This window comes from Marmota marmota, unplaced genomic scaffold (genome assembly GCF_001458135.2).
Source record: "Marmota marmota marmota unplaced genomic scaffold, marMar, whole genome shotgun sequence".
In the NCBI taxonomy this organism is placed as follows: Eukaryota; Metazoa; Chordata; class Mammalia; order Rodentia; family Sciuridae; genus Marmota; species Marmota marmota.
In genome coordinates, this window is record NW_025999977.1 from 40967906 (window position 1) to 40980460 (window position 12555).

Here is a 12555-nt window from a genome sequence, read left to right on the forward strand (position 1 = left end):
ATTATTTACTGTAAACGTAAAGTCAACCTTAAAGGATTTCATGGCTCTGCTCTAGAGACAAGTTTAAAATTGTCAGTTAAAGCCTTTAAAATAAATAAATAAGAAAATTTTAAATATTAAAAGTAGATACTATAATAGTGTAATAAACATGCCTGTACCCAAGGCCAAGCTTTAACATTTATCAACTAATTAAGGCATGTTTAGATCATGTGTTTAAAGAATAGTTCTTTCAAAGTAGCTAGAATTACTGCATTTTCATGGAGTGTACAGGACAAACTAACAAGGGAGCTAGACTTTTTGCAAAAGTATCTAAAAGCATTTTTACCTTACAGAACTGACAGCATACGCCATGACTATTCCATTTGTTAGACGACAGATCTACAAAACTGTGGAAGAAAAAGTGCGAAAGCAAACCAAAGGCCTTTATCCTGCCCCTCTGAAAATAATTGATGTGAGTCTTCTTCACCTATACTCTTAACTTTCTCATATTTTCTCTCTTTATAGAGAACATACATTGCCATTTTGGACCACAGATGTCAGTACTGAAGTTCTTAAGTCTGCTATTAAAATATTTACACAGTAATGGAAGAACATGACAAGCTAGAAGGAGTCATAAAATGAAGTATTTTGGGAAAACAGTGTTAGATATGCTCCTCGGTTGATGAGTTTAAATCTGTGAGTAAGAAATCAGGAAAGCAGAAAAGAATCCTAAGTCTTGTCAGTAAAATATTATACATGAATTATGAGGTAGTTGACACAAAAGTGATGGTTATTCTATCCTTAGTCAGAACTACTATCAGTACCTAAAATTCCTCAAGAGACTTCCCATCACTTTTTTTTTTTTTTTTTTGGTACCAGGATTGAACCCAGGGGTACTTAACCATTGAGCCACATCCCCAGTCCTTTTTATGTTTTATTTTGAGACAGGGTCTTGCTAAGTTGACAGGGTGTCACTAAGTTGCTTAGGGATTCACTAAATTGCTGAGGCTCATTTTGAACTCACAATCCTCTGGTCTCAGTCTCCTAAGCCGCTGGGATTATATACATGCACCACTGTGCCTGGTTCCCCATTGCTATAATTATTAAGGAAAATGTTATGTAAAAAAGATCCAAGAGAATAATTAAAATGGTCACAAGATTAAAAAACCTGTCTAAGGTAGACTTTGAAATTTAGAACTCTTTTATCTAAAAAGTCTAAGAGGATTAAGAGAGCATATAATTGAAGACTTTCACAATGGGAGAATGGGTCAGTCAACAAATATATTTTGAGCAGAAGGCACCAAATTACATAAAATATGAAGCACAGGCTGGGTGTAGCTCACTGGTAGAATATTTGCCTAGCATGCACAGGCCCCAGATTCAGTCCCCAACACTGCAGAAAAATAAAATAAAATGCGAAATATGATCCCACACCTATATTCATCTCACAATCTGGGTGAGGGAGATTAAACATATACATGTGGGGAGGCAGATAGCTGTGGAAGAGACATAAGGCAGCTCAAGAGTAATGGTAGGTATCAAGAAGACACTAAGGACACATGGGAAGGAGCAATCACTGTGAGCCAGAGAGATGAGGAAGGGCTCTGACCTGAGCCCTAAAAAATGAATGGCGGGTAGGTGAAGGGTAAGTTGTGTCAGGTGGATTGGGCATTTTGAACAATCTTGGGAGCTAGAAAATGAGAGCCTCTTTAACGAGCATTTAATGAAACCAGCTTTTAAAGGTGAGAAGTGAAATATCTGAAGAAAGGTAACTTGAAACTGGATTTTAGAATGTTGGCAATTATGAATTGACAAATTAAATTTTACCTTTGTTCCATAAATTATAAAAAGCTGTTTTCACAGTAGTGGGTAAAAATCAATGTTGAGAGAGAGAATGTAGAGCATTCTCTACTATATTGTAGTAGAGAATTAGCCAAGTATCTTGGTAGGTTAGGCTTTAAGTTTGAGTAAGACCCTGAGATGTAATAGTAAAAGTTAAAAACTACAGAAGTAATAAGAAACTTGCCAAAGAGGAATTATAAATTAAATTTTGATGTGTTAAATTTAGATGTTATGGGAAATTCAAAGAATGGTTTAGACAGAAGTCAGGATTAGGAATATGGATTTAGTTTGTTGTTTTAATTTTGTCGCTCCCATAAATGATGGTGATTGGGTTCAGGGTCATTTCTTCATCTTCCGTATTTGCCATTGTACTTAGGAGAGCTCTTACCCCAATGTGAAGTAGAATTTCATAGAGTTCATATGAATGTGATAAACTAGATAATGCATTGGAGGAAGAAAGCATAAAGAGAGAAGGGCTGAGAGTAGAAGTTGAGTGTCTGCCTACATTTGTAGAAGTAAGGGAAGCTCTCTCTCCTTCTAGGCTTCATGCCAGGTTCAGCAGTAGCCTCAGAGATGGAGAGTTCAGCCAGTCTAGAGCAGCTAGGCACTCAGTCCTGTACTTTCCCATAAATCTAGATTTTTGACCTATTCTTGGAAAAGCCTACCAATACTGGCAATTTTATTAAGCATTATTGGACATCTCACTAGTCTATTCCAACACTGAACAAGTGCTTTCTGTGTTTTTTAGGTTGTAAAAACTGGACTTGAGCAAGGGAGTGAAGCTGGTTATCTTGCTGAATCACAGGTAAGTTCATTCCTTCCAATTTTTTATTACTTATTGCAGGGAAACCAAAGATCCAATACTCTGTTTAAAGTAGGAAAAAAAATATTCAAAGCCTAATATATCTTTTTCTTCAGTGGTTGTCATTTCTCAGTGAACAAGTTGATGCTGAGAAAATACTGGTGGTCTGCAGATGTTTGAACTTGCTCTCCATAATGAAATCATAACTAGAAGGAATAGCAGCAGAGTTATAACCTTTTCAGAATGAATCTCTTGGACAATTTTTTGTATTTTGTTTGTTTTGTGGTAGTGAGAATTGAACCCAGAGGTACTCTACCTTTTTTTTTTTTTTTTTTCCAGATGGTTTTGCTAAGTTGCCCAGGCTGACCTCCAATTTGTGATCCTCCTGCCTCAGCCTTCTGGTAGCTAGGATCACAGGCATGCACCACCGTGCCCAGCACTTGAATAGTTTTGTTCTGAATTTGAGCTGATTTGTTGTGGCAAAATGAATACATTGATAAGAGTACCTGTTAGGACCTAGAGATGAAATGTTGAAGCCCAGCTTCTTTTTGGTGATTACAAAATGAAAAGAAATGTCTCATACCCAGTGAAAGACAAAGGTAGGCTGGGTACAGTAGCACAGATACAGGGTCTTGCTAATAAGTTCCTAAGGGTCTCACTAAACTGCTGAGATTGGCCTTGAACTTGAGATCTTCCTGTCTCTGTCTTCTGCCTGGCTGGGATTACAAGCCTATGCCATTTTTCAGAGCCAGTGCTCAAACCCAATTGTGTCAAACCCTGACTCTAAATATTATGCTATTAACCCCTAAATTGATATACTTTTTAAAGTGGTGGTAGGTATCTTGCAGGGCAGCCTAATATTGTGGAAAAAGAACAAGAGAGTTAGGAGTTGACTTAGGAGTCAAGTTCCATTTCTGCCATTTTGAGGTAGTATGGCTTTAAACAGCAGAGACAGTTCATATGTCTGGGCCTCTTCTTCCCAACTCGAATAAAGCAGTTGGAGACATTTGTGAAGGCCTGTTTGGCTCTGAGACATAGTTTTGTGACAAAGAATACTACATTTCTGCTTTAAAGAATCCAAGAGCTAGGGGTTGGGGTTGTGACTCAGAGGCAGAGTGCTTGCCTAACATGTGTGAGGCACTGGGTTTGATCCTCAGCACCATGTAAAAATAAAGTAAAGATATTGTGTCCACCTATAACTAAAAAATAAATATTAGAAAAAAAGAATCCAAGAGCTAAGTTGATGCTGAAAAAATACTGGTGGTCTATAGATGTTTGACCTTGCTCTCCATAATGAAATCGTAACTAGAAGGAATAGCATTTTGTTTGAAAGCATTAGTTAGAACATGCTGCGGATGAGGATTTAAAAAAAAAATCAGGGCTAGGGTTGTGGCTCAGTGATAGAGCACTTTCCTAGCATGTGTGAGGCACAGGGTTAAATTCTCAGCACCGCATATAAATAAATGAACAAAATAAAGGTTCATCAACGTCTAAAAAAAAAATCAGTGGGAGATAGCATAGCCACCACTGAGTCTCCTGAACACCCCTGGGAAACCGAGGTGTTATGAATACCACCTGTGCTCTGCAGAGAAAAACAAACCAAAGGAATACAAGTCACTCAGACTGTAAATTTCTACCTTTTCTTGTTCTTTACTTTTCAGAAATTTGGAGAGCTGGCATTGACCAAAGAATCAAAAGCCTTGGTGGGACTATATCATGGCCAAGTCCTGTGCAAGAAAAATAAAGTTGGAGCCCCACAGAAGGATGTTAAGTAAGTTAAACTTAGAAGCCATGGTGAACCTTACTGTGTGCAAGCTTACAGATGTTTTTGAAGATCTGCAAAACTAGGTTTATGTGTTAATTTGGTCTTGCCCTCAAGCTCTCCTATCTGAGCACATTAGAGCCTTTATTTACTCCAAGAACATTTTGTCTTTCAAAATTCTGCCTGTTCTGAGTTTTCTCTGTTCCTATAGTGACTCCTATCAATCACTTCCTTGTCTTAGATATTAATGTCCCTGAGAAATCCAATTTAGATCCCCCTTCCTGAATGTACTCTGTATCCTTCAATGGTCTTTTCTCTCTCTCTCTCTCTGACCTGAGATGCCATCTCTGGGAATTCACTTCTTTCTCATTAAAAAATATAAAGCATCATTATCATTGTTAAAACCTTCTGCTTCTGGGCTGGGGATATAGGTCAATTGGTAGAGTGCTAGCCTTACATGCACAAGGCCCTGGATTCAATCCCCAGCACCACAAAAAATAAAATAAAATCTTCTGTTTCTTTTAGCTTACAACTTAAGCAGTGAGATGGTATTTGCCTGTTTCAGGTGTACTCATCATAATCCTTTTTTTTAATGTTATGCTGCTTTTCAGCATCTTCTATTTAATGTGTCCCTACCTTAGCTCAGGGCTTCTCAACCTGGACGATTTTATCCACTCCAGGAGACATTTGAGTGTGTGAGAATGTTTTTGGTAATCACAACTGGGGAGGAAGAGATGTTACTGATATGTAATGGCTAGAGGCTAGGGATAGGCACAGAATGGCCTCTACCAGATGACTTACTTAACCCAAAACAGTAGCAGTACTGATCTTGAAAAACCTGTTCTAGCTGAATTTCAATGAGGGAGAAGCAACTAAAGTTCCTTCCTTCTTCTTCAGCCCACCTTTAATGAGATAACACCTAAATTAGAAGATAAAGTAGAAAAGAAGCTGGGTGAGACAGATAAGATTCTAGCCAGGAGGGCTGATTTCCAAATAATATCTGAAATACAACCTTAAAATCCTTCTCCAGCACACTTACTGATTGGTATCAGACCAATTGTGTTTGTTACCTAAGAGTAACAGTACCTTTTATTTAATGGTCTGGCAAATTACTCTTATGTTGCAGTAGAATAATGATGGCCACTTAAAAATACACCTTTTCAACTGGACACGGTGGCTCATGCCTGTACTCCCAGTGGCTTAGAAGATTGAAGCAGGAGGATTATAAGTTCAAAACCAGCCTCAGTAAAAGCAAGGCACTAAGCAACTCAGTGGGACCCTGTCTCTAAATAAAATACAAAATAGGGCTGGGGATCTGGTCAGTGCTCAAATGCCCCTGAGTTCAATCCCTAGTACCAAAGAAAGAAAAAGAAAAAACAATACACATTTTCACACGTTGTCTAAAGATCAAACAGATTAATGAGGAAAACAAGCCCTATTCCTCATGTATAGCAAAAACAGAAGGCAGAGAGTATTGCTAACTTCTTCTTCTTTTTTTTTTTTTTTAATGGGAGCTCAGTGCTTATTATATTGTACAAACACAATTTAAGTACATGGTAAAGTCTTACAGCACTCCCAGAAGGTTCAAGTGATAGTCAAAGATTGGACTGAATTTAGTGTTCATCCGCAACAATTTTTAAAATTATATAAAAAGTTTTGACCTTCTCTTTTTTTGTTATTATTTTATTTGTTCTTTGAGTATTGCTAAGCTCTAAGAGGGGGATTTTATTGTGACAAGAAAGAAAGGAAGGATGAAACAAAAATGTTAAGAATTGACCCTACCTAATATCTTCACCCCCATCCCTCCACGTACACAATGTTGTCAATTAAAGAAACTGTACTTCCAGCCAGGCGCAGTGGCACACACCTGTAATCCCAGTTACTTGGTAAGCAGATCGGAAGTTCAAGGCCAGCTCTGGCAACTTAACAAGACCTTATCTCAAAATAGAAAAGGCTAGGGATGTAGTCAGTGGGATGTGGCCACTGGGTTCAGTCCTCAGTAGAGAAAGAGAAGGAAAGGCAGACAGGCACTTTATAATACACTTGGTAATATAAAAAACCTAGCATGCCACTTCACACTGCTATTCCTGTCTGCATATTACTCTTATTGTTATATTTAGGTACATTATGTATTTTGTACGAACTATACAAAAAGGGAGGCATCATCCATTAAAGCTAATGTAAGGAAAAAATAGAAAATGAATGAAAATCAAAGCACTTAAGCTTATGAACATTACCCTCCCAATCACAATGAAGAAAAACATTATACCAGAAAATTCCCAAACTTGAATTAAATATCCTTAAATAAGCACTTGTAGTTAAGACAGAAATCACCTTGAATCAAAAATTCAAAAACTTAAAATTAAACGGATAGAAAAACAGAATGATCTAAGAGTTGACCTAATTTGAGAAAGAACTGAAGAAAAAGACAGTAGATAAATTTTGAAATTTTAGGAGATGCTTCCTGGATTTGAAGTTAGTCTTCCTTTTCAGACTTGAGTATGTTTTTGTTTTGTTTTTTTTTTTTTAGTCATAGATGGATAGCATGCCTTTATTTGTTTATTTTTATGTGGTGCTAAGGATCAAACCCAGGGCCTCACACATGCTAGGCAAGTGCTCTGCCAACTGAGCTACGGCCTCAGCCCTCCAGTATAACTTTCTAACATTATAACCAGAATGGTTAGGAATGAAACTTTACCCCTCATTTCACCTCTAATTTACATCTACAGAACTATAAATCTAGGGTTCTTTAATGAAGGAAGTATTTCTTTAATTTTTTTTAAGTTATTTACTGTGGTAATATGGCATATTGTTCCAGAACTATGGAGAACTGAAAATAATCACACATGATTTCTGGTCTTCAGAAAGCTTAGAATTTATTTGAGGAAACAGTGAGCTTGTACATGAAGCCACTGCAGAATACACTGGAATAAATCAAGTGGTCCTAACAAGTTCAAGAGGAATCAGGGGTGAAAAGGTAGGGATGTGCACCTGTAGAGGCACCGGAGAGGGGAGGACCTGGATCAGCCTAGTGACTTTTAGCTGAGTTTTGAGATCTTCAAAACTCATCCAGGTGAAGGGCAAGAGAGGCCCACATATCAGGAGAAATGAAAGACGGCTGGAAAATGGTAAAATCACTAACAAATCACTGCTTAACAAGTAAAAAATAGTTAGTCTTCAGACATGTCACTGCCAGTTGGCCTTTGTTCAAAAAACTAAAATATCCATGTTGGTTTAGGCTTAGGAGGGGTGGTGTCATTTTCCATGATCTTCAGGCACTATTGGGAATTAGTATAGTTCTGGGAAGACCTGTTCTTTTAGACCCAAAAGATGTTTGCATTTCACTTTAAAAATCAATTATTTATTAAAACTGTATTTGTATAGGTAAAAATTATTTAAAGCACCTCATAGTTGCCTGCTTGAGTTAGTTTATTGGATGATAACTTGGGCAACCTCCCACTTTTACTGAAACAAGTAAGAGTTCTTTCCCAGAATCATTTCATCCTTTGCTTTCAGGCATTTAGGTATTCTTGGTGCAGGGCTTATGGGAGCTGGCATCGCCCAAGTCTCCGTGGACAAGGGGCTGAAGACCCTTCTTAAAGACACTACGGTAGCTGGACTGGGACGGGGACAGCAACAAGTGTTCAAAGGGTAAGGATGCTCTCTGTTTTTGCCAGGAGTAAAAATGTTTTACGGGGTTTTTGGTATCTTGGTTTGGGGGTATGGTTTGTCATCAGAGATTCCTTTGCCCTGAACACATAATACTCCATAGTTAAGTTACATTTTCTTTGATTTTTAGAAACACTAATTCCTTCTTGCACTTCAAGGTAGCATGAACTTTAACATCTCTGGAATCTGTAGTCTTTGAGTGCCAAAGGGAAAACCTTTTCCAGTAGATATTTTGTTTGTTTTGTTTTCTCGGTTAGTTCGTATTTTTAAATGCCGTTTATCTTATGCTTTGGTGTCAGACTAGAAATCCTCAGGCCTGTGGGTTTTACTGCAGTTTACATGTAGTTGCTGTTGTGTAATGGCTTCCTAAACCAGCAGGACAGTATCTCTGTTGAGAGGGCTGAGGCTGGGATGTGAGGGAATGTGCAGGTAAAAGCCAGACCAGTCGAGACTCTTGGGCCTTGTCTTTCTTGACTGTCATGACAAGGCAAAGCCATTTCCTGCTGAGTCCCTAACAGCTGAGGCTTTGCAGACTGTGTCTCCGTCTTACTCTGAATTGACAAGGGTGGCTTATTCTCCCCCTCCCTACATGCCCACTCACCCCACACACGTACCGCCAGTTTTGCTGAGGGGATATGCAGCAGCAGCTTGGCCAACCTGGGGTTGGTCTCAGCACTGTGTGCTGCTCAAGCATGATGGACAAGCTGGCTGCACTTAGACCGTCCTGCTAGTGACTTTTAGCTGAGTGAGCTTTTTTTGTTTCTTAAATGGATTTATGTAGCTGAAGCACATTGTTAACGTTTGTACAGGAGTTCATACACTGCTACCCTAATGCTAGGACCTGTTGGGAGCTTATTGTAAGATAAAAAGGAATTGTAATAAAAGATTCTGACCCTCCACACACAAAAAAAAATGGTGTATGCTAGAGAAATAGCAGCATTTCTCTGAAACTTGTAAACAAGTATCCCCACACAGCATTTAATACAGTCACCAAAAAGAGAAATTGTTGCTCTATGATAGCTTCTTTCTGTGACCTGTCTGGGTACAGCCATCCCAGCTTTACTTTTCATCTCAGAAACCTCAGGTTCTGACAAGGCTCACTCACCATGCAAGTGACTTGGGACATCATTCCTGTCCCCTCCCAATTTATTGGCAGTAAGAGCTGGGGATGTGGCTTAGTGATAAAAAGGAAGAAAGAAACGAAACGAAACCAAGAGGTTTGAGCCCATACATTCAAGATCTTAATTTGATATCTCTTTTAACTTATCTGTGGCTTTGTTTTTCTGTTGGTTACAGAAATTGGTGAATGGAATTTAGCTTTATACTTCAGTAGAGGAAAGCTCTAGGTTATTTATTCTGAATGTGTGGTTAGATTAAATCTAAAAGAGTCTGTTTTCATTGGCAATAAAATACACTGAGTAGCAGGAATCCTTTGTAGCTGCCTTTGGAAAGGGAGAAACCTTGAGTTAATGTTTTATGTGATAAATGCAATGAGCTACTAGGTGCTGAGCGAGAAGGGGATTGAAGAGAACCACCTAAGGCTTCCTCTAGAAGATTACAGGTAGAGAACACTGTGAGTGATGACAACCAGTGTAACAACCAGGTGGTTTAGTTAGAGAATTAAAACGGTTGCTCTTCTGTTCTGCCATTCTCGTATTTGAGTTATTTACTCCTCCTGGCAAATTGAACTGTTTTATGAGGGATACAGTTAATGTAAGTTGGGCATTTAGAGGTTATTTTGTATTGAAAGTATATGCACTTGGGGGTCAGCTGGTTTTTGAAAGCTACCTTATCTTAACTAGCCATAAAAGAAGCTCCGAGCTTCTTTGAGCTATTACCCCTCAAGATGGGGGTAATAAAATAACTCCTTCACAGAGCTGTAAAAAACACACAGTGACACTGTAGCCCGTGGACACTCAATAAATGCCACTCTCCTTTCTTTTTGTCTAGATTAAACGACAAAGTAAAGAAGAAAGCTCTAACATCATTTGAAAGGGATTCCATCTTTAGCAACTTGATTGGGCAACTTGATTACCAGGGTTTTGAAAAGGTCGACATGGTGATTGAAGCTGTTTTTGAGGACCTCAATGTTAAGCACAAAGTACTAAAGGAAGTAGAAACAGTAAGTAAGAGGCTTGACACATTTGGACCCTAGTGGAATGAGTGGGGAAACTGAGGGATTTTTAAAGAACTAGTGGGAAACTCGTGGTTCTCTATACAGCACTATTTGTTTCCAAACATAAGGGTTTTTTTTTTTTATTGGTTTTTTAAAAAATGTTTTTAGCAGTAGATGGACTAACAACTTTATTTATTTTTATGTGGTTTGAGGATCAAAACCAGTGCCTCGCATGTGCTAGGCAAGCACTCCACCACTGAGCCATAACCCCAGCCCCTAAACATAAGTTTTTGTGTGAGCTCAGGAACTCTCCATGGTAGAAAGGTCAGATCTAAATCATAAGGGAAGAAAATTAAATAGCTTATTAACCTAAACACAGGGTTCATTGGCTTTATTTATGAGGGGAGATCATCACTCAAAATACAAATAACTTGATGGAATTATATAGCCAGATGTTTTGAGATTTTGGTTGGCTTCGAGTGATAACCAAATTTCTTCTAGGCAGCAAAGGACTCCAGGCAGGAGTCAAATGCGTGTTCATGGAAATGCTACTCTGATCCTTCTCCCAAATGCTCTGAGACAGGATGACATGAGTAATAGGAGTCCTTGGTGGTGGTATCAAGAAAGAGCCTAGAAAGAGAGAGATGGCAGTAATCTGGACATGAGGCAGGACCACAGCTAAGCATGTCCCAGGAGAGGAAGAATTGTTGTCAGCCATTTTTGTGTGAGGCAAGAGTGGTAACCATTACACTACAAATTGAGACTGTTGCCAGCCATTTTGGAGACATTAGTTTGCTCTTCCTAGAGGATTTTTCCGCCAGTACTTGACACTAATGACACATTTTGAGATGGCTCACTTAGTCATGCCGTACTGTCAAGTCTCATTCCACTTTCAATTAACTAAAATCATGGGATCTTTATCACAGGTTTACTGCCAACCCAGGTCTTTTCCCTCATGTGCCTATAGAGTTCTTTCTTTTTCTTTTCCTTTTTTTGAATCTTAATGCAATACTTTATCTTTATCTCTGTCATAATTGATCTTATTTTATACTCATCTTTTTGGTATGTTAACCTATCTGCAGCCTTAATTCTCATCTCTGATATTTTGATCCTGCCAATCCCAGACTTGTGCAAATTTAACAGGTGCATCTTCCATGTTTTTCACCCAAGCATTTGAATTAAAACAAGAATAAGTTGGAGGATGGGGCTGTGGCTAGCAGTAGAGCACTTGCCTTGCACATATAAGGCCCTGGTTCAATCCTCAGCACCACATAAAAATAAACAAATAAAATAAAGAATTGAGTCCATTTACAACTAAAATAATATTTTTAAAAAAAAGAATAAGTTTGGATCAGAGACAGAATGCTGTGTTAGAGATTATCCTCCAGGCTAATAAAGTCCACAGTGTTCATGTACTGTGGATATAATTGTAGTGATATACCACTTTTTATTAATACACTATAAAAAAATGAGCTAGGCATGCATGTATGTCTCATTTTTTTAAAGGTCAAGGCAGGAATGGAGGGTGTCATAAGCTTTCAGACTTGAGGACAGATCCCAATAAGAAGAGGTGTTGAATCCATGCTGAGTCTTCAAATAAATGAAATTTGATTTAAGACCATCTTGTTAGTATCTAAGGATTTTTCTTTTCTTTTGAGATGCTAGGGATTGAACCCAGGGCCTTACACAATGCAAAACAAGTGCTGCGCCACTGAGCTACCAGCAGCCTGCATCTAAGACATCTTATTTATTCAACTGCTGAGATATACTCTCCAGGTCAGGACCTTATGATAGACCATATCTAGACTGAACAGGAAAAAGAATAAGGTCAACACATTCCCCAAAACAAAAGCTTGGGTGATCTGAAATGTCTGGGTGAGTGCTGTTTGTTGTCTGAGCCTTATGGTGAGAGGGTGGGCCTGGCCCACCTGACCCTTCTTAGCTTTGCTACAGACTCTGTCATCTCCAGGCCTATGTGACACATTCTTAAATGCTTTTCCCTTGCAGGTGATTCCAGATCACTGTATCTTTGCCAGTAACACATCTGCTCTCCCAATCAATGAAATTGCTGCTGTCAGCAAAAGACCTGAGAAGGTAATCTCTGAACAGAGAAAAACCCTGAAATGTTTTACTGCTTCAGACTCACTGATGAAAGGCTTAGAATATAAATAAGATAAATCACAGTTTGGATTATGAAGTGGAGGAGTGATTCCCAAAAATTGGGCACAGGAAAGTTAGGCCATGACCAATGTAAGGTACAGTAATAAGTGAAGTACAATTAAATATACGTACATTGGTTATTTGCATCCTAATTGGTATTGGTTTTCATCCTTTATCCTCTAATTAGACATTGAAGGATAGGCCCTAAAATAAGAATAAAATATC

The 12555-nt window shown here is 38.5% G+C and overlaps 1 protein-coding gene across 1 annotated transcript in view; it reads left to right on the forward strand.

The window, feature by feature from the left end:
* Hadha (hydroxyacyl-CoA dehydrogenase trifunctional multienzyme complex subunit alpha) overlaps positions 1-12555 on the forward strand; it is a 41646-nt gene that overhangs the window by 24196 nt on the left and 4895 nt on the right. The window contains exons 9-14 of the mRNA XM_015479899.2: positions 333-451; positions 2570-2626; positions 4285-4394; positions 7902-8036; positions 10005-10176; positions 12178-12264. Coding sequence (XP_015335385.1) covers positions 333-451; positions 2570-2626; positions 4285-4394; positions 7902-8036; positions 10005-10176; positions 12178-12264 — 680 coding nt within the window. The remainder of the gene's footprint in view (positions 1-332; positions 452-2569; positions 2627-4284; positions 4395-7901; positions 8037-10004; positions 10177-12177; positions 12265-12555) is intronic.